This window comes from Tympanuchus pallidicinctus, unplaced genomic scaffold, assembly GCF_026119805.1.
Source record: "Tympanuchus pallidicinctus isolate F22 unplaced genomic scaffold, pur_lepc_1.0 scaffold7, whole genome shotgun sequence".
Classification (NCBI taxonomy): Eukaryota; Metazoa; Chordata; class Aves; order Galliformes; family Phasianidae; genus Tympanuchus; species Tympanuchus pallidicinctus.
In genome coordinates this window covers 17,399,304-17,420,430 of record NW_026294791.1, presented here as the reverse complement: position 1 = coordinate 17,420,430, position 21,127 = coordinate 17,399,304, and the positions used below count along the sequence as shown (strand labels likewise).

Genomic DNA, 21,127 nt, shown 5'->3' with positions numbered 1-21,127 from the left:
GCTGCCTGCGCACACAGCTCTGCTCATAACTGGCTCTAGTGTGGTTGGCCTGCTGCTGCCTGCTGTCTGCCCTCCCTGTTCACAGCCATATTCATCTCTATGCAGAGCATGAGTTTTAGCAGTATGATCACGTTTACATAGGTGGAACTTGGTGTCCAGAGCCTCCCAGCACCATGGTTTTCTGTGGTGTGTGCCCTCAGCAATGTCAGGGTGCCCCCATGCTCTGCTGAGGCTGCTCTCAGGCTGCGGCTGCTGAGCATCTCAAGGCTGTGAGCCTGAGTGCCCGAGAGGCCCAGGGAGGTAGCAGGGGCTTGTGCTGCACCATGCCATAGATATGCACGTGGCAGTGAGAGGGACATCCTGCCTGCTGGGGGCCTTCTGTGCCAAATGCTCATGCTTGGCTCACATCAGCACTTGGGTGACTCGTTGGGGACTCTTCCAGAATATTTAGCAAAGGCAGTTGAGATTTGTAGGCGGGCTGACCTTAGGGTATGTGAGTAGTTTGTGGATGTTTGCATCTGGCAGAATGAATGTACAGAGTAGGCTGTGAACTGTGTCAGGCTGTGCAGTGATGAAAGGGTCTGGGCACCCAAGCAGGATGTCGCCTTTGCTACCTGGGTGTGAAATGTGAAACTGGGCTTCTCTGTAAAGCTTTGAGATTTCTGCGTAGAAAGAATTGTACTATTTATTAATTAAATATCTTAGCATTGGTGGGATTTCATCATGTGACACAGTGCTGCCTTGAACAGAAGGGCTTTCCTGAGAGGAGTGACATGTATGAATGAGTGGTGCTGATAGCACCTTTTCATTGAGCCATTTAGCGAGTCAGTGTTGCGCTTTTACTAGGAATTTCTTTTGTTTCTGAATTGAATTGTGATGGCTCTGTGACTTCTACAGTGGAAGAAATCATAAAGCAGAGGCTATTTCTTAAAAAAAAAAAAAAAAAATCAAAAAAACATCATTAAGAAAAACAAACAACAATGACAAAAACAAACTCAAATCTTTGATATGTTTACCTACATGTGTATGTAAAATGTGCAGCCAGAAACAGCCAGGTTTAGAGGGTTGATTTATTTTATAACTGAATTCACATGCTTTTTAACCTTGAATGTCAAAAACAGTGGAAAAGAAGCCTGAAGAAATTAGTTCACCACATCAGAATACCTAAGAGTACCAGGATATGCTAACCCAAGAGGGTTAGCATATTGCAGTGTGTAAAAGCACCTTTCAACGCAGCATACTTTGAGCTTAAATTGCTCAAGTAATGAAAGATTACATTCAACCCTGATTAAAAGCAGAATATGTATAAATATATTTATGTAACAATTATATACTTTGTCAAATACTCATATATTGTCTTCACAGAGAAGACCAAATGCCAAGTCCTATAAAGTCTACCGCAAAGACAGTGTCAGAACTTCGCAGAATAGATGTGAAATAGATTAATTTATCCTTCAAACATGTCTCTCACCAGTTGAGCTTTTTTTGAAATTGTTTGATAAAGACAGCAACTTGTTAGCTTACTGTGTAGTTCTATGCAAAGAAGGTGAGCTTTGCTGAGGAAACCAACATGCGTGATTATATGAGTGGAAGGAAATAGAGGCACATGTTGGAGAATAGTAGCTGGGATTTTTTTTGGCTTACAGACTTTGCAATTAGTTTTCAGAGTACCGTAGCCTGCCTAAAAGAGCCGTTTTTATGCTCTGCTGTCTTCACAGCAAAGTGTACAATCTCCCCTCTGTTTTGTAGGCATTTCCTGTACTAGGAATTTTTTGCTGAAATTTCCCACTCTTGCTGCTTCTGTTTCAGCTCATTGGCTGCTGTGCTAATGAGGGCACTTGGGACTTCCTCTTAATTCAAGCATTGCATTGTATAAACTCCTAAACAGGGTCAGACAACATAGTGTTGCCAGCTGCACATCTGCAGCCATCTGGATTTGTGGCAGGAGCGCTAAAATAGACATGGTGTAGCAGAGTTGAAAGAGAGACAAGAGCAATGTAAGTCATATTTGCACAAAACCCTAAAGTAAATGCCCCATGTTTGATCTGCAGTACGTACAGAATCGTTATTGAGACGTTGCATTTGCATACATATGTATCAAATAAAGAGCGATGGGATGTGCTCTAAAAAAAGCTTGTTGGCTCATTCCTTGCCATTGCATTTTTGCAAGGAGATTTAAGTAAACATTAAAACCTCTGATAATCAAACAACTCTCTGCTCCCACTTCTATGCCTTCATTAATAAACATCACTTGAGCATATTCATTTATTACGATATCATTATTAAAGAGAAATAATTGCATGCTGTCAAATTACAGCTCTCAAGACTGAGAACAGAGAGGCAGGTGAATGGTGAACAGTGCTTTCTACCTGCGCATACCAGCTGTTAGGGGACCACCTGAGTGAGGGTCTTATCTCCTTTCCTTTCTGATCCTTTCTCATTGCTCAGCATCTCTAGTGACTATACCTGCAATTATGCTGTGGGTCTCCTGCAAGACAATTCAGATGTGAAATGGTTCCATTCACTTAGATTCCATGACAGAGTTGTCTGTACAAGTTGTAGTTCCTTCTTCCATGAAAGCTTTCATTTGTTCATTTGTGTTAGTTTGATGACTGTTGTTTTTGTGTCGTTTTTTCTGGGCTTTTTTTTTTTTTTTCTGCTTTCTTGGGCAGTAGAAGTGTGGGTTTTCTACTCAGTGTTTCTAGCGCTGTTTCTACACTTAATATTTTGTACAACTGAAATGAGACAAATCAGAATAAAGTTCTCATAGTTCTGGATCAAAGTTTTTGCATGCAATAGTTTTTTGAGTGTTTTTAACTCGTTTTTAATGACATCTGGATCTTCTGGAATTGTTGCTCACTGTGTGAAGGCTTTTTTTTTTTTAAGAAGAGTTATTTTTAGATAATATGCTTATCTGTGAGCACTACGATTCTGGACTTCTCTTTCTAGCTTGCATGATTTGAAATACCAATTTTGAAACAGGTAGTACCACCCCCTTGTAAAAATTATAGGTTTTGTTGGTTTTATTATCTTCTTGGTATGTCATTTATAGCTGAAATATATCTTCCATTTTGATATATTGTTTTTTATCTACAGTGCCGTAAGTTTTCACAACTAATCCTATTAAAATTAGTGGTTATTTTTTTTACCTTTGATTTCAGCTGGAAAAAGCTAATGACCTTTATGTTTTTGGCTGGCAATTATGTTGTATTCTCAAGATTAGGATTGAGGAGGATAAAGTTATACAGAGGCTGTTATAACTCAAGTGGAGCTAGTCGTGCTTTCAAAACTCTTTGATTGTGAAGATAATTTTTAATTTAAAAAAACATAAAATTGTTTTATTGGGTTATCTACTTGAATTTATCATTATAGGTCAAGTGGTAATGGACAGTAACAGAGAAGTCGAGAACAATTACAGATATATTTCTTGCAGATGTGTATTTTGTCACAGTAAACCAGAATACAATTTTTGTGGAATCTTACATGTATTACTCATACAAACAGCCTGTTTGCATCATAAGTATATTAAAACACTAGAGTGCTTATGTTGATAGGATAGTTGGTCCTTTAGTTTCAGTTGCTTGATGTCTATCCAATTTCAGTGAAAATGGATTTCCTTGAGCTGGTCTCAGAATAACATCTGTATGGTGTAGCTGGCCTTGAGTAGAAAGACAGTGTGAAAAGCAGAAAATTCAGATGGTCTCCTTCCTCTGAGCCTCTGAGAACAGTTGGCTTTAGTCATATACTGACTGTAAAACCACCAGTCTGTGACCAGAATCTTTAAGAGATGCCTTTTTACGTGATCAGTTTTCATTCAAATGGAGATGAAAGAGCATTTATGTTGAATTTTGCGTTGGATGTTCATTCTGAATAGGAAACCGTAGTTGTGTAGACCACCTAGGCTTTATAGCAAGAAGGAACATAGCTGCTGGAAATGATCATTGGTATGAGATTGTTGCCATTAGTATTGTGTTCACCTTGGAATAATGTCCTCAATGTGCAAAGATGGATTAAGAAACAAACTTCTTTCAAGATGAAAAAAAACTTTTTTTAATTGTTTTTTTTTGGATATCAAGACAGTGAGAGTGGTTTACCAAGACCATGCCATAAGGAGCTACAGGTTTTTTTTTCATATTTCACTTAAAGTTGAATAGAAGATATTATTTCTGCAGTTAGTTCAGGGCTGAAAACATTACAGCGATGCTGCATGGAATTTATATTCTCATAATGAGGAGAATTGGTTGGATTTTGAACACTTTTGTTTTTCCTTTACAAATATTACATATTAAATGTTGAAGCAAAGCACTCGGGAAAAAAAAAATGTGGAAAAATTTGACATAAAGCTGCCGTTTAAAATCCCAAATGAAATAATTACATGTACTAACAACTTTTTTCTAGTAACCATTTGTAGATCCAGAAACTGAAATTAATTGGTTTTTTTATCAGATTAAAAGTCATTTTCCTAACTGTGTCAGTTAAAGGAAGTATGGAGCTTGGAAAGTTTGGATAATTGCTCCTTCAGGTTTTTTGTTTGTTTGTTTGTTTACAAAAAGAAGATGTGAACTTAGATGAGGAAGTCATTTAAGTTTTATATAAGTTTATCTGGAGTATTTCAGCCTGAAATAATTACTTTTTGAAATAACTACTTACTTGCTCTATTTGTTTTTAGAAGGCAGTTTTGAATTCATTCCTTTCTCCATCAGTGTTTTCAGATCAAAATTTTAGATGTGAATGATTTTCTCTAAATTATCCATGCTTTTATGGATGTTTTTTATTTTTAAATAGAAAAGCTTTGTCATGTGGGGAATAGAACAATTCTCACCTAAGTCTGTTATCTGCTACCATTTAGGATGTGTTCTTGAAGGAATTGTCTCAGTACTGTGAAACCATGCCTGTGGTAAGTTAGTTCTGGAGCCAGGTGCCAGACAGTTGGCTCTCCAACTGCTGTGTTACCACTACTGAGCTTTCCTACTTCCTGGCCACGTCCAATCCTCTTGAGAACTGCAGGAGAGAGCATCTGATCACTGTTTATGTCCCAGCGACAGAAGGCACTCAGATGAGAGCAGGGGATGCAGGCAGTGCTGTCACTCTCCTGGTGCTACTTGCTTTCCTTGCTGCAGCATCCCCAGCATAGCCGAGCTGGGCCTTCTATGCGGAGGCACAAGGCTGCTCACTCAGCGGTGTTTGGTGACTGTTTCTCAGAAAGATCTCTTACATAACCAAGCTTTGCACGGTGCTGTGTGTATGATTCCAGCGACGGTGACGGTGCTGACATGCAGGCGCTGCCTGCCAGATGACGCATGCATACTCTAGAGGAGGAGAGATTTAAATATACAATCAATTGCTCAGTTAGGGAAAAAAAGAAAGGGGGAAAAAAGGATGCTTTAGAGACACTATAGTTACATATTCAATTTTTTCTGTTATACAGTAAAATAATGAATGGAGACGCTGAGAAGTGAGTGATGAAGCTGGCGAGGTCTCTGTGGTTGCGTGCTCCCAGGCTTACCTTGAAGCTCCCCAGTTTATTGGACCACTAGGCATACTGATATTTTTCTTTTGTAAATGGCCATGAATGCTGAAAACCATATTAAAATTTTGATACTCTTCTTTTAAAAAAAAATATTAAAAAAATGAAGGGCATATTGTTTTAAAACAAAATTTACTGGAAAAAGAATTGCTGTTACCCACACCATTTTTTCTCTACAAAAGCAGTGTTTGCCCCATACCTTTTCCCTATATCTGCAGAAGTTGCTTTGCAATATGGTACTACACCATCATGCTAAATGCAAGAGGGATGTTTTGTATTTAATCAATAGCAGGCAGACTTATCTAAGATTTATTATTTCATTTTCTTCAAAACTACTGGTCATTTTTTACTGCAGAAAATGTGCTCCTGTGGAAATCAACCCAGGCATTTACTGTCAGTTTAAGGAAGCAAGAAGAAATGAGAACAAGAAAAATACAAAGAAAATGGCCTCAAGGGAAAGCTCTGCATAATTAACTTGAAATTGCTACTGCTAGAAATACTGTTGCTGCTTTTTCTTGCCAGGGCTGTCACCTCACAGGAATTTTAGCTTAGAGAGGGGAGTGGAGCTTATTTGATGATCAAGGTTTTATGTGGCTTGATGTTCCAAACTCTAGAGACCACTATGTTGTGTGGCATATTGCTAAATGGTAAGAAGAAAGGATAATGAACAGGAGCAAGAAACCCTATTAAAGTTGTATTTTTGAAAAAATCTCACCCCAACTTTTCAAGTGGAAATCTCATAAGTGAAATAATGGGAAGATCATGCAATTTAAATGATAACAATTTGTGTAGAGATCCAGAGATAACTGTCAGTTTGTATTGTTTCAGTTTGGATTTCCAACTTCCCTTTTCCCTTTTGCGAAGGTGGTGTGGGGAAGTTTGTTTTAGATCAAAAGGAGGATCTGTGGGCTGAGTGAGATGCCCATTCTCATTATGGAGAAAACCTCGTCATGCTATTTCTTGCAGATGGTCTCACAGAAGCCTTGGTTGGGGATTGAGTCTTGCCTGAATGAGTGAAATACAATGCGTGAAAAAAGGAAGTGAGAAGAGAAATTAGAATGTACAATATTGTCAACAGTTCTCAACTCAAACACATCAAAACATGGATGAATATTTAGTAGTCTTTATAATGCAATAACTGCTTTTCAGTGTTACTCATCTTATCTGAGCGGTTGCTGTAGCTACGGTGCAACCCTGAGAGTTGGCAGAAAGTGAACCGTGTATTCTACCACGTTCCCTGGCCTGCATTAAATATCTGATGAATAATTGTAGATTCTAAAGCAGATGTTAGCAGGAAATGCCAATGAATATGTACACATAAATTTCTGTCCTAATCCCAATTAAAAGTGGTCACTGTTATCAACCTTGTTTCAAGCTTTCTTGTTTAAGTAATTTAATATGTCTCCAAATATCTTGTCATCAAATGCATATTTAATCCTAATTTGAACCTTGGGGTTTCATAGAAAGTTATGCCATATATGAGAGAGTAATCCATAAAATAAAACTCATTAGTATCTTATTAGTGCTGATTGGAGGTCATTAATTTGCATAGGTAGATACTGTTATAAACAATATGTGATATAGGAAAGGTTTTTATGGAGTCAGTTTAGTGGAAAATCAACAAGGTCAGAGCTGCTGTAGCTCTAATGTTTGGAATGAGTCAGGCTTGACATTTCACGTTGAGCAAGCTTGGGATGTGTAGAACCAAGTTAAGACTATATTGGAAGGATGATTTTGGGAAGGAGAAATCAGATTTTTAAATTGACATGCAGTGCTAAAACTGGGAACAGTTTGCCTGGATTAAAAATAACTAATACAGAAAAAATATGAACGTATTTGGGAGGAAGAAATCGGTGTAGAAATGTGTGCTAAATGCTGCAAGCATCCTATGCAGTAAACAAGAAAAGGGACAAATACTGCTAATCCAAAATCATCATGGAAAAAATCAGTTAATAAGTTAATTAATCAGGAGCCGGAGGTGAAAGAAGTATTACTTTTAGATATCAGACCTCATTCCTTCCAGACTGAATTCCTGTCTGTTGAAAGGATTGGCACATCACAGAATGGGTATGATTGCCATGGAGATGATTAGGAGAACTTTGCCCATATTTTAGATTTTCTGGTTGGTCTCTGCGTAGCTCTTATTTTCCACGCTTCCGTAAAAAGAGAGGATAATCTGAATGCTACTAATGTAGCATATGTTAATTTTAAGTATCTTCATCTAGGATGATTTGTATTCTTTCTATTACTCTTCATACTGTGAACCGAGTCTAAAGGTGTTCTCCACAGTCACACAGTGAAGCTGCAGTAGGATCGGGACGTGGCCTCTGCCTATCAGCGTTTAGACCAGTGCCCATTATGGTCCTTCTTATCTTGATGTTTTGTTGTTGTTGTTTTGGTTTTTTGTTTTTGTTGTTGTTGTTTTTGTAGCAGCTGTGTACACTGCATTTTTATCTAAGGACTGGGAAAATTATTTGTATAAACATATGTATAGAATCATAGGGGTTGGAAGGGACCCCTGCAGGTCATCTAGTCCAACTCCCTGCTAAAGCAGGTTCTCTAGAGTAGTTGCACAGAAAAGCATCTGGGTAGGGTTTGAATATCCCCCCAGAGAAGGAGATTCTACAGCCACTTTGGGCAGCCTGTTTCAGTACATATCCAGTACTGCATTTTGTATTGTTACTGTTCAGGGGAAAGACTTAATGAAAAAACACACAAGTAATTCTGTTGCCTTAAATGCCATTTGTTTACTTGTTGTTACTCACACATGGAATGCAAGGGACAGTGATGATCTCTGCAGTCAAGATACAGAAATTATTCTCTCCTGAAATATACCAGGTATACAAGTCTTGGTAAAATGCAAGAATGAGAGAGCTGTTCCTTTTCTTTATGCTATTGAGAAAAATGATGCTGGAGAGAAGGAGGAGAAAGGTCCCTTTGGACCTACGGAAGCTGAAGATTTTCCTTCCATTTCTGAAATATCATTAGGCTGATTACTGAGATGAGCAGCACTTGTGCAGAAGGATGGAGGAAGGGAGAATTGCTTTTCTGAGCTGCCAGTACAGAAAAACACAGAATCTGTATTTATTGCCAAATTCCAGAAGGATTCTATCAAAAGAAAACCACAGAAGCATAAAGATAAATGCCTGTTGTGCTCAGCGGCGTGTCCAACTCACATTACTTCTGAGGATAGAGCACTAGCCCATTATATCAAATATTTAGTCACTGCTGAATTCTTCATCGTTCTGACCCTTGCACCAATGTACCCACTCTAAGAGCATTTTCATTCAGGTGAGAATGTGAATGCTGCTCCCTGCAATTTTTGGAGTAGTGGGTTTTCCTCATCCAGGTCATCATCAAAAGTGGGGAATGTAACAAGTAGAAATGGTTGCTAGCGGCAAGGGCCCAGATGAAGCTGATGAAGGCAAGGTACTGGAAGGGAAGGTCTCCTTTTGTATAACCAAATGAGCAGCTGTCTTATTTGCTATCCCAGCTTCTATGGAAGCCAGAAATAAAAGCCTTTGTTTGTGATCAGCAGGTTCAGGGAGTCTTCCCAAGGCTGGATAGTTCAGCTTGCTGGAGTATTTTCTGTTTATGTTCTTGCAAGAGATTGAGCATTTGAACGTAGGTCATTCCAAAATTAATGCCTCATTTATTTCCATGGCAAATACAATAGATGCAAAGAGCACCACAATGCTGTTTAATAGAGCAAATTCTCAGCTACAAAACCCTATTTTTTCAACACAGTTGCTACCATTTACTAATCTGCACCAGCAGAGGTGACTCTGTTTGAACAGCTTTTGTGACAGCTTCATTGTTAGGAAAATCTTTCCCACAGTCTGTCTTTCATCAGCCCAAACTGATGAAGTCAAAAGGTGCCAATTTGAGACTATACAGTGAGTATGGTAAGACAATCGATTGATGATGTACTCCACGTTCTTCAAACTGTTATGGGGCCTGGCATTAAGTCACAAGAGATGAGTTGTCTTCTTCTCTGGCCTGACTCTGGAATGTTGAGTCTTCAGCTTAGTCAGTGTTGCGATGTAGCAGAGTTAATTGTTTGTCAGGGTTACAGAAAATCCAGACAGATCACGCCTTTCCCATTCCAAAAGGCAGTGCACATCACTTTATCCACTGAGGGCTGCGTCTTGAACTTTGATGGGGAATCCATATTTACCACTCCATAGAACTGCCATTTTAACTCCAGCTCATGGTGACACCACGTCTTGTTGCTGGAAATGATGCAATCCAGGAAACTGTCACCTTCAGCCTGATGTTGGTTCAATAGGTCCTGACCTATTTGCATACTGTGTTCTTTCTGTTCCTTTGTGAGCATTTGTGATATTCCAATGTTTCCTCCATTGTTTCCAACGCATTAAAACTGATATTTAGCTCTGTACACGGTTGCCTGGCTGTAATCCTCTGATTTGCCCAGATGAACTGATTGAGATGCTCTTCATTTAATGGTGTGACAGCTGTGCATGGCCATCTGGAACACAGCTCATCTTTCACATCACTGTTGCCACTGCTGAAACGCAGCACCCACTGCTTCACTGTGCTCACATTTACTGTTTGATCTCTGTAAATGTTCAACAGGCATACATGAACGGTGATGGCCATTTTTTCTGCATGGAGGAATTCAGTGGCACAGCTTTGCTTCATGTTCCAACTCTACCCCTGTGTTGTCATCTGTCACATGACAACAAAATGTAGAATATTGGTGGGAAGATTCCATCTTTGAAGCCATCCCACCAACTTCTGCCTATGATTTTGTGGTCCAACATAATAAAATAGGAGACATTAGCTTTGGAGCAGCCCTTACAAATCACATATATTTGCTGGATTCTGCTTTTTCCTCGAGTCTGGAAATATGCAGTAATTTTACTGAAATTATTAGATTTGGGAAAAAAAAAAAAAATCAGATAAATACAGAATGTTCGGGTTACCTAGGCCTGGATGTTTAATTATTCCAGAAGAAAGAATGGAGTTAGTGTGACTCACCAGAAAAACCTAAGTATTCCTCATCTTTATAAATTGCATTAGAATTGTTTTTTAGTTTTGTTTTGTTGCATTTCTCATGAGACCTGTGGGAGTCATCGAGCTGACTCCTTATTCTTGTCACAACTTTGATAAACTTGAATTCAAGATTAGGTGATGTTTCATAAGCATACTGAGAGTTCGTTAATTACAGATGAAGGAATTGTACTTCAGTATACTGAAAATTTTCTTTCATTGTAGTAAAGTGGTTTTACTTATTGGATCAGCTGCTCACATTTCTGTTTTGTGTAAAGAGGCCACAGTGATCTGAAACCAGTCTAAAGAAATAGATGAGTGTTTTTGTGACAAACTGAATTTTGCCCGTTACACATAACTGCAGAATTATTTTGTTATTTGTGCCACATTATTTATGGGAAACACTTCCTTGCTCTGTATGTCATAATTTAGCTGAAAATCATCTGTATAGACCTAATAATATTTAAGTCAGGCCATTAATTTGCATTCTTCTTGTTGACAACAAAATGTGTATATGAGCTGAAGCCATTTTCTTTAAACTGTTTTACTGTGTGTTCTTTGTTTTGTGCGGTGCTGTGTGTAGAACTGTTCAGATCTGTAGTAATACATGGCAAAGTTTATAATTTCTTTTTAGTAAAAAGTTTAGGAAGACGTAGGTGGTTGTCTGATTTGACAACAATATTTCTTGAGTTTGTGTAATTTCTTGAGTTTGTTCAAGAATTTAATTTGCTGGTTGTCATTCCTGATTATCCAAGTGTTACGTACCTTACGTATCAATAATATTTGCTACCTTTCATATAGAAGAGAGAAAATACCTTTCTTTTAAGTTCTGCAGTGAATGAATGTTGAAATATAGTGATTCTTCTATGCCACTTTCAATCATACATGTTCTACTTGCACTAAAGCTTCAACATCATTGACTTAATACATGTTTACATTTTGTAGTTGGTATTAGAGCTGAATAGAATAACTGTCGTAAGTAAATTAGGAGTCACATTTTCTTCCACAGGTAAATACATGTCTTATAGGGAATATTTTACCTTCACTATCTACATTTTTGTTTTCTTATTTGTGAGCCCTTTTAATTTTCCCTAAGTGTAAAATGTATGAGCTATAGACAAAATAATTAAAGTCAGACTTAATAAATTTAGTTAGCAAACTATGAATCAAACCCTGTAGAGTACTTTCTGGCAAACCATTCCTTCAGCGTGGGCTAGAGCTCTGCTGTGAATGTTTTCTCTGTGTTCCAAAATCTAGAGTCCACCTCTGTGAAATGCTGAATGTCAGTGAGAGCTATGAGGGGAAGTGCTGAGCATCTTCCAGGATTGGCCCTTACTTTCATTCCCATCCTGTGTGTTATGCAGTTTGTTTTTCTTGAACTAATACCTTTCTTTGTTTTTCTTCTCATCCTGAAAACTAGGCTATGTTATGTTGATTTCAAGCTCTCTTAGTGCAAATAAAGTAAAGAGGGTCATATGACCTATTTGCCTCATAAGAAGATTATCATACAGAACTTGGTTCACTTACGTTGTCTTTTGTTTTGTTTTGTTCTATCTCATCTTAAGGATGAGATAGAAAACTCTGTAATGTTAGTATATTTTATTTACTGTAATCTGATGTACTATTTCTCTCCCCTTTTTCTCCTCCCCCTAAGATTATCGTTGGAGAAACCGCAGTTTTTTGTCTACAGTTAGCTACAAAGGATTTTGAAAATCAAGAAAAAACAATATTAACTGGAGACTGTTGTTATATAAATCCACTGGTGCGCAGAACCATCAGATTCCTTGGTATGAGCAAAATTAATGTTTTCATTTTCTGAATGCTGAAAGTGATTAAATATGTCTTAAGTTTGACCTGGAGAAACTATTCAGATAACACTACAATGTTTCATGTAAAGTCCTAACTTGGGTGCTATGAATTCTTTCCTTTTGGAAAACAAATTAAATGTCTTGGAAGAAACAAAAATCACTTTGCAGAAACAGTACTAAGAACAGAAAAACTTGGGATCACAAGAGAGGGGGAAAAAAAAAAACCAACCAGCAGGCCTTGACTAGTGGGAGATGGAGAGGGGAAGTATCTTTACACCAAATATATGGTTAACAGTTCTCTTTTGGCTGTGCACACATACAGCAGCCAAAGCTGAGGACATCAGTGTATAATTGTGTGTTTTCAAAGCCTGCTTAGTTTAGGTACTTTCTTAGCCTGGAGCATGTATTATAATCTATAATAGATAACTGTATGAAAACCACTGAGGTCAGCTGTAAAACCCACCTCCCCTGACTTCACTAAATTTGAGATGTTGTGCTTTCTACTTATTTCATAGTAAATGTATTTCAGAGGGGGAAGTACCACCTCTCAGAATGTCTGCTAAATACTCACAGATGCTGCTTTTTAGTATGTGCAAGGATGTCGCAGCCAGACTCCGTTTGTCTGCTGTGTGTTTCTCCCTGTTGGCTGTATCTGAGGGCAGCAGCTGGGGAGCAAAGCTGCAGGGCAGCTCATCCCGTGTGCCCCCGTGCAGGGGAGGGAGGGCTGCAGCTGGGTCTGTGTGTGCTGTGCGTGTGCCATAGCCATGATGCTGTCTGCCAGTGCAGTAGCTTACTGTCACACGGGAGTTCTGGAGTCACTGAGTGGGAAACTGCCCTGCATAGAGCTGGAGTTATGTGGGCAGTCATACTGAGGAGCTCCTCCTGCTCCTATTTCTCTGTACAGGGCTTGTGTGTGGCCAGAGTCCACCTGGTGGGCTCTCCTTGCTCACAGAAGTGAAGCTAGGGTGGAGCAGGGATGAGTAGGGCTTTTGCACTGTTGCACCAGCCAAGGTGTTGCTTCATGTTACTCTCACGGAACTGACGTGGCTGCCTGTTGTGGGTCTGCATACACTTTGGGGCTTGCTGGAGGGCCATCCTGCACAGCACCTGGGCTGGGTACAGGCCAGTGCTCATTACTGTCGAGCTACTTATGGTGAATCAACCAGTGTGACATTGCTGACCAGACAGAATCCCAGGAACCATTCTTGGGCCTCCAGCTTTGCAGAGGGAAAAAAACTGGCCTTGAAAGATGCACGTGCTTCTGCAGTATCACATCTGCTGTGGTGTGCATCCATTAATGTCCTCATCCTCATGGTGATACAGGAATTGGGAGCTGACAGAATTCACATTATACTCACAGCTAGCTGTAGAGTTGAACTAGGGAAAAGGTAAACTGATGTGCCTATGGAATCCAGGAATCCTGTAGCTAAGGTGGAGTTTGAATGTGTCTGCTGATTTGGCTTCCCAGTCATGGTGGTTGCTGTGGTTGTATTTTCTTCCAGAGTTTGCTTTCTGCTTCCAAAAAAATAGAAAGAGACATCAAAATAGGATGTATCTAATTTTGCTTTCTTTTTCCACTAATCAGATAAATGCATTTTTATTCTTATGAACAAAAGCACATGCTTAATGCTTTGCTGATATGTCTCATAAAAAAAAGGGTGTTAGTATAAGTAGCTTCTTGAATATAATGATCTTTAACTCACTGTGTTGATATTATGATTAACATGTGCATAGAGATGCACCCAGTAGCAGACAGATAAAGACAACTTGTGCATGGCAATATTAAATTATTCAGTACTCAAACTTACAGCTGAGAGAGAAAGGAAAATGTTTGTCCGGTATGTGCAATGACTTTTCAAGTTACTTCACCATTCAGTGTGCTTGACTTCTCTGGCTTTGAAACAGGGCTATAGGGTGGAGAATTTGCCTCTGTTATTTCTGTTAGGTGAACATGGACAAAGGCTAGATGTTTGGCTAACTGCCCCAGATAGCTGGGCATGCATGGCTAGGGGACCAAGAAAGCAGGCTTTTTCACGAAAGATGAGTGTACTCCTCTGAAGAATGGAGACAGAATCAAGAGTGTGGGTACACTGCAGTGTTGCTTCTGCCATTGGATAGGAAGATATCATCTCCAAAATCATCAAGGTTCCTTAGGGTATAGTCTTGTCTTGTGCTTGAGGATTGCTCACATTCTTAAATGAAGGGAGCTGATTTATTACTGTGATAAATATTATAATATGTTGTCCTGGACTGAAATTGTCGGGAATTTTAACTCTTTGTTTCCCTCTTTAGGAATTTACGCGTTTGGACTGTTTGCTACGGACATCTTTGTAAATGCTGGACAAGTAGTAACAGGGAATCTTGCACCACATTTTCTTGCACTTTGTAAACCCAACTATACAGCACTTGGATGTAAACAGTACACACAATTCATCAGTAGTGCACATGCCTGTACTGGAAACCCAGACCTTATCATGAAAGCCAGAAAGACATTCCCATCCAAAGAAGCAGCTCTAAGCATATATGCAGCTATGTATCTGGCTGTAAGTATATTGTACTGTTTAATACCACTGTATTTTTGAGAGAATATTGACTCAAACTATTTGGAAGGGGAAGAATGGAGGGAAGGTAAGACAGCTATTGACCAATTTTATGTATATAATCCTTCTATGTGTTACTGTGAAAGCTTTGAGAATTTGGTTCATTGGACTTAATTCTGACAATTACATGTGTACTTACCTTTGCAGATGTAGTAAGCCTTAAAAGCTTAAATAATAAAAAAAAAAGTTTAGGGCCATGCTGAGAGAGGATAAATTGTTCAGGAATGGTTATAAACTTAGGATAACCAGGTTTTCAGTTTATTTTTCCCTGTTTCCAGGGAGAAGGAGAAGGCTCTGTTGTGTGGCAAAGGGAAGGGGGAAAGGATTGTCTGTAACCAACTGGTAGTAGTCTCTTCCTCTGTTTTAACCCAGTTCAAATTAGTGGAATTGCATGTGGCAGTATTTTTTGGTGGGGTAAAGCAGAAGACTGGGTATATGCAAATGTCTGATCTCTACAAGTTTCCTGAGGAACCATATATATCCACAGATACCAGAACTGATATCTATAGGTACTATAGTTCTCTTGCAGTGAGTTTGGCTCTGATTCTTCATTTAAGTGGGCTACAAGACAATCCAACCTTTCTTCCCCCTCTTCTTTGTCACACTGACTGATGAGTAGGGCTGGGATAAACTGCTGTTGCTGGGTGGCATGAGAGCTGCTGCTGAGGTAGTTCAGAAGTGAGAGCAGTAGGAATGAACCTTGCTCAGGTAGCTTAGTCTGGAGTTCAGGTTGTTCCATCTGCAAGCAGCAGCACGTGTTCTTCACCAAATTTCCTTGGGGCACCCTTATGGAAATCTTCCAGTTGACCTGGGCCTGCATCCACAGGTCTTTATAGCCCACTGGAAGGGCCCAAGGTTTCCCTCATGGTGTCAGTGGGGAGTAGGGCAAGTGTGTGCCTCTGGTAATTTCAGGATTCAGCCCTTCAAATCCTTCAGTATGTGAATAGTGGTGTGTGTGTGTCTGCATATGTATGTAGACACATGTGAGTGTTCATCAGTTTTTAACATACATATTTAATGAGCTGATTTTTAATCTTTGTTTGATCTGGAAACTGATGCATGCAAGCTGATACTTGATATGTGGCAGTGCACCAACGCCACGCTTCTGGGTATGGCTTCAGTGCCTGTGCTTAAAATCTGCATCCCTGATAGTAGCATTTACTTTAAGTTCCTTGTGGGCAATGCTTTCTTGTTAGATTAACAATTAGCTCAGGAAGGTGTTAGCTGCAAATTAGAGACGAGCAATAGTATTCTGTTCTAACTTGTGGTAAATGTAAGACTGCTAATAGTATCATCTTTTGGAATATTTGGGAGATATTTGAGGCTTTGCTTTGCTGAACTGTACATCCAAATTTGGTGCAAACTATTTTAGAAAATGTTCAGCATTCTACATTTTAATTGTTCCTATTTTTCTCATCCATCTGTAAAGTTGGATTTCCACTGTTGCCATGAGTCACAGAAAACTGAAGGAAGCCAACTGTTCAGCACTGCAGAGCAGAAAGGAAAACAGTATTGACACATTTTAAAAGGAACAAGTAGGCAATTACTAAGACTTAATACCTAGTGTCATGGCTTTTGTTACAGCTGCAGTGCTTTATGCAAAACTTATGTAGTCTGTGATCAATAATCAGTTAACATCAAAACTGGAAGCTGGTGTGATCTGTTTCATGACTTTATAGTCTTTCAGTAACAGCAGAAAAGGATATATCCTGTGTCATTAGTGTATCACTGTGATGCATGACAGTGTCATCATTTAACTAAAGCACTGTAAACTGCTGACAGGACTGATGAGTTGTTCTTGTAGGCTGCCTGAAGAACTAATTACTGTGATGTATCTGCTGACTGCTAGCCTACACATTAAGGTCCTTGATGCAATATTGGCAGTCTTTTTTTGTTTTTTTTTTTCAAATCTCGTTGCACTGTTGCTGCTAAAAATATTGTTTGTTACACACCAGGCAGAGAAATGCAATGTTCCAGTATCTAGGGTCATGTCCTTGCAGTGTCATGATGTTTATTGGGAAAGCTGGCTCTGAATAACAACTTTCTCATCATTATTCACTGAAGTAGAATGTTTAAACAGTAGCCCAGTCTTTGTATGAACACTGGTACAAAAGTTATTGAGAGCATGGACATAAAGACATTCATATACTACTCAGCTAGTACTTCATAAGCATATAATTTCTGATACAAAGTGTGCTTTCATTTTGTTTAACAGAAATGTTTGGGTGAGAGGGTGAGATTTTTACAGAATCTTTCTTGGACATTTCAGCCAGCTGTGCACACACCAAAACCAGCTTAAAGATACAAATAGGCGATATGCACCCAGCATCTTGTTAGCAACAGCTTTTTCATCTAAGTTCTTAAGCCTTCCTTTTTCACTCCTCCCCTCTTTTGTGAGTGGGTGGCTGCTATGGTAACTCTGAATTCCCTTCCCGCTGGAAGTACAGGCTTTTGCGAACAATTATATTGCTAATATTTAGACCTCTCTAGCATTTGCTTCCATTGCTTTTCTGAGTACCTATCAAGAAAGACTTAACAACTGAAATGTTAAATGGCAGCAATGTGCTTAGGTTTTTTTCTCTACCCTATCCAAATGTGAATGCTTCCAATGATTCATAACTTATTTCCTTAAGACTTGCAGGTTAATTTATCCCTTGCATACCTGAAACTTCAAAATGAACTACCATAAATATGTTTCAAAATCTCTACCCAAAATGGCTGTTATCTGGATATCTCCTTAGCTGATTATTCAGCTAATCTTAAGTCTCCTTTGTGTGTGAATGAGCTAGAGTTGGATTACTAAGTTCAGTGCAATCAGCGTTCACTTCTTATCAGCATTGCAGTTTCTCAGTTGGTACAGCATCTGCTGACATGGATATTAAGGCAGATACTCCAAATTCATTAAATTTATATAACTGTATAAGCTACATTTCAAGATGCATAAGCTAACATAGCCTGGATGATTAGAGATACATTTTGAATTTATGAAATTGTGTATATATTTGCATGAATGGTTTTGTTTGTCTTTTCCCCAACAACCAACACTCAGAAATGAGAAGTCACAAGTCTTTCTACTGGTAGGATTTCAAAGTGATCTGTGAAGATGTAGTCAATCTATTCCCATGGATTCAATGTGAGACTAGTGACTAACAGTTGTCCTTTGATGTTACAAATATAGGGGATTGTTCATTGCTAGCTGTAGTTTAAAATAAATTCTAATTAATCATACAAAACTTTGCATTTTCTTGCTGCGTTGGATAAGAAGAATTGACAGCTGACCTATCTGAAGCACAGCTTTTGAACTTGGTTCTATCAGATACATTTTAGACTTGCTTTAGATTTGTAATGATAGAGGAGAAGGTTTTATGTTTTGATAATTAACATAGTCCTTAGATGTGCAGGCTGCAATTACAACCTCAGGCAGGGCTAGCAAATACAGCTGACAAATAATACCTCCCTATATGCAGAGCTTTTGTTGAGATCTTGATCTTCTGCTTGGCAAGGTTCTATCTTCTAGCATGCTGCTGTATCACCCTTGCTGTTCAGTGTGTTTCTAAGTCACTGGGAAAAGACATCAAGGCATTCTGGGTCACAGTGTTGGTAACATGCCACTGCCTAGTGTCACTCCTTGATCTGGTCTTTGTGTCTTGAGGTTTCGTGTAATCTGTGAAGACCTTGTTCTTGAAGCTTCTTTATGGGTTCCACTCAGTGGGTAGGTGACAGTGGCGTGGTGAGTCTCTCTTGATAGGCTTTGAGTGTTGAGATTTGAGAGAATCATCGTATAGAATTTGCTTTGTTGTTTTTTTGTTTTTTGTTTTAATAAGTTAAAGATTAAAGAATTCTTTTGGCTGCTTTTCAGGGATTTTCTTTTCACTGTCTGTGTCTCAGTGAGCAAAAGTATCCACTGACACTGATTGTACAGTATATATAATGGTCTTCATCTAATGGATGCATTGATTGCTTCGGATTGGATAGCAAATAAACATTAAAATTTTGTTCCAGAGATTTACCTAAAGACCACTGGAGATTTCTTGTCAGTCAGTTCTTTGTAACAATTCAGTTGCTCAAGATAATAACCTCTGTAGCCTGAATCAGTTCTTGGTAATAGTTTGATGATCTTACGGTCTTGATACATTGGTGAATCTCTGTCTCCTCCAGTTGTTTCAAGTTGCATCTGTAAAAAACTCTTTGTGGGACAATTTACAGTGAATTCCAGCGTTTCTTAAAGTTTTTTTTCCTTTTTCCAATCCACAGTCTTGACTTTGAAACCCAAGTTTGCTTGATGTTATCAATAGTTACTGCAAAGAATATGAAAGAAAAAGGAGAAAGCCTCAAAAGAACAACAAATAAATCATCAGTGAGCATTTTTGGTTGCAGTATGGCTCAAATAAAATGAGAATAGGACTGTTCTTTGCTCTGGTAATAATTTGACCCAATAGTTACTAATCAAGGGACCTGAAGAGCTTTTACAATGTCAGGCAGGATTCTGACTAAAGACTTAACTTGCTTGTAATCTGCAGTCCACTACACCTCCTACTTTTTCATCTTTTTGATCTCTGAATATCTCTTTTCCTGTACCTATGATGAGGAATGTTGAAATCTGTGCACTTCTAAGGTGGAAGGTGTATAAGTTACGACTTACATTTCTTGCTACTAAATTATACAAGCAAAACAAAACTTGGAAATGTATATTTGGAGCTCTGCCTGGGAGGAATCAGTATACAGGCACCAGTCTCCTTTCCACTTGCCACTTCATGAGTCATTGTTCTCTGCCCACTAACAGACTGGTTTGTCCCTTTGTCAGTTTCCCCCGACCATCTGCTTCATGGAGGACCAAAACAGCAAGCATGGAGGACATCTTCCTCCCCATACCCTGGGAACTCAGTCTAATGAACCAGATAGGAAAACTAACCTTCCTCCTAGTTGGTGTGTCCAGCCTGATGACTAGCTCCACTCTAACCAAGATGGGACTCCGGGACTTCCTGAATGTGTGCATGTATGTGCATTGCTTTTCCTCTAGAATCAAGAAGAAAACTGTTTTATTATATTTCATTTTCAATGCAGTGCAGAACTTCAACTGAACTGACTGCATTAATATAGTACTTGAGCTGTAAGTTTAAAAATGGATGTCTGTAAGTCCTGACTTGCAGAATTCTGTTTCTTATGCAGAGCTTTTCAAGAGTATAGGCTACATTTCTCCAGAAGTTTTGCTGTACTTCTCTTGACCCGTTAGTGGAATACTGTCCTTAATATCTCAATGGCTGTTCTTTAAAGAAAAAATTAAAAAGTAATCTATGCTGTCAGAACCCTCTGATTATTGTTAATAATGAACTGAACATGTCAATCTTGACTATGTGTATAGGAAGGGACTTGGCACACGGGAGTCTTTGTTAGTCAGCAGCAGGAGTTTCTGCAGTTGTTTCTGCTTTTTGAGTGCTTTGTTTAAATAAGGATTTGAAGGATGATCTTGACTCTAAAAAATGGTTCAAAGAATTTTCTGCAGAGTACTCTTCAGTTTAGTTTTGTATTAAAAATGTTCAATTTTGACTGAAATATTGAAGAATCAATTACTAGTGTTTGCATTGCAATGCATTTTAACTTCATAAAAATTTAGCATCTTAGGTGATGACTAGTTGTTATAGATAACTGAGACACATTGCTACTACCTGCCTGAAATAAACTAACAATTTCTTATCAGTTGATTTTTCCTTCTCAATATTCATTTTGATTTTGCTTACCCTAAAACAGGATTTCATGCAGGATAGCCTACTGCCACTGACAGTCACCTTCACCCAAACAGTGTGTCAGACTTGATGATCTTGCTGCCTATTCAAAATGCTTTATTGAGCACCAGATGTTCTAACATATAGCATTAATGAGTGTAATGGTGGTAGTATCTGGAAGGACATTGGCACAGAAAGCTGCTGAGTAACTCAGCACAGGCTGCTCTGTAGCTTGAAAGAAAAAAAAAAAAAGTGGACTAAAACAGTGGAAGTGAGATTTGAAGTCATCTTGTCAGCATTCCATGTAACTCACTGAGAAGAGTTTGCTAAACTGTAAGGAGCAAAGGTAAAAGCAATGGGAGAGCAATGGGAGAAATTCTGTGTCTTAAATGAGCTAGTAAGAGGACAGGAGAAATATGTGTTGGAAATAAAGAATTAATCTCTCTTTTTAAAACC

The 21,127-nt window shown here is 38.7% G+C and overlaps 1 protein-coding gene across 7 annotated transcripts in view; it reads left to right on the top strand.

The window, feature by feature from the left end:
• The window catches only part of PLPPR5 (phospholipid phosphatase related 5), a 165,129-nt gene that overhangs the window by 130,898 nt on the left and 13,104 nt on the right, over positions 1–21,127 (top strand). For all 7 annotated transcript variants that reach the window (XM_052665584.1, XM_052665583.1, XM_052665587.1 and 4 more), the window contains 2 exons: positions 12,195–12,327; positions 14,641–14,891. In XM_052665584.1, coding sequence (XP_052521544.1) covers positions 12,195–12,327; positions 14,641–14,891 — 384 coding nt within the window. The remainder of the gene's footprint in view (positions 1–12,194; positions 12,328–14,640; positions 14,892–21,127) is intronic.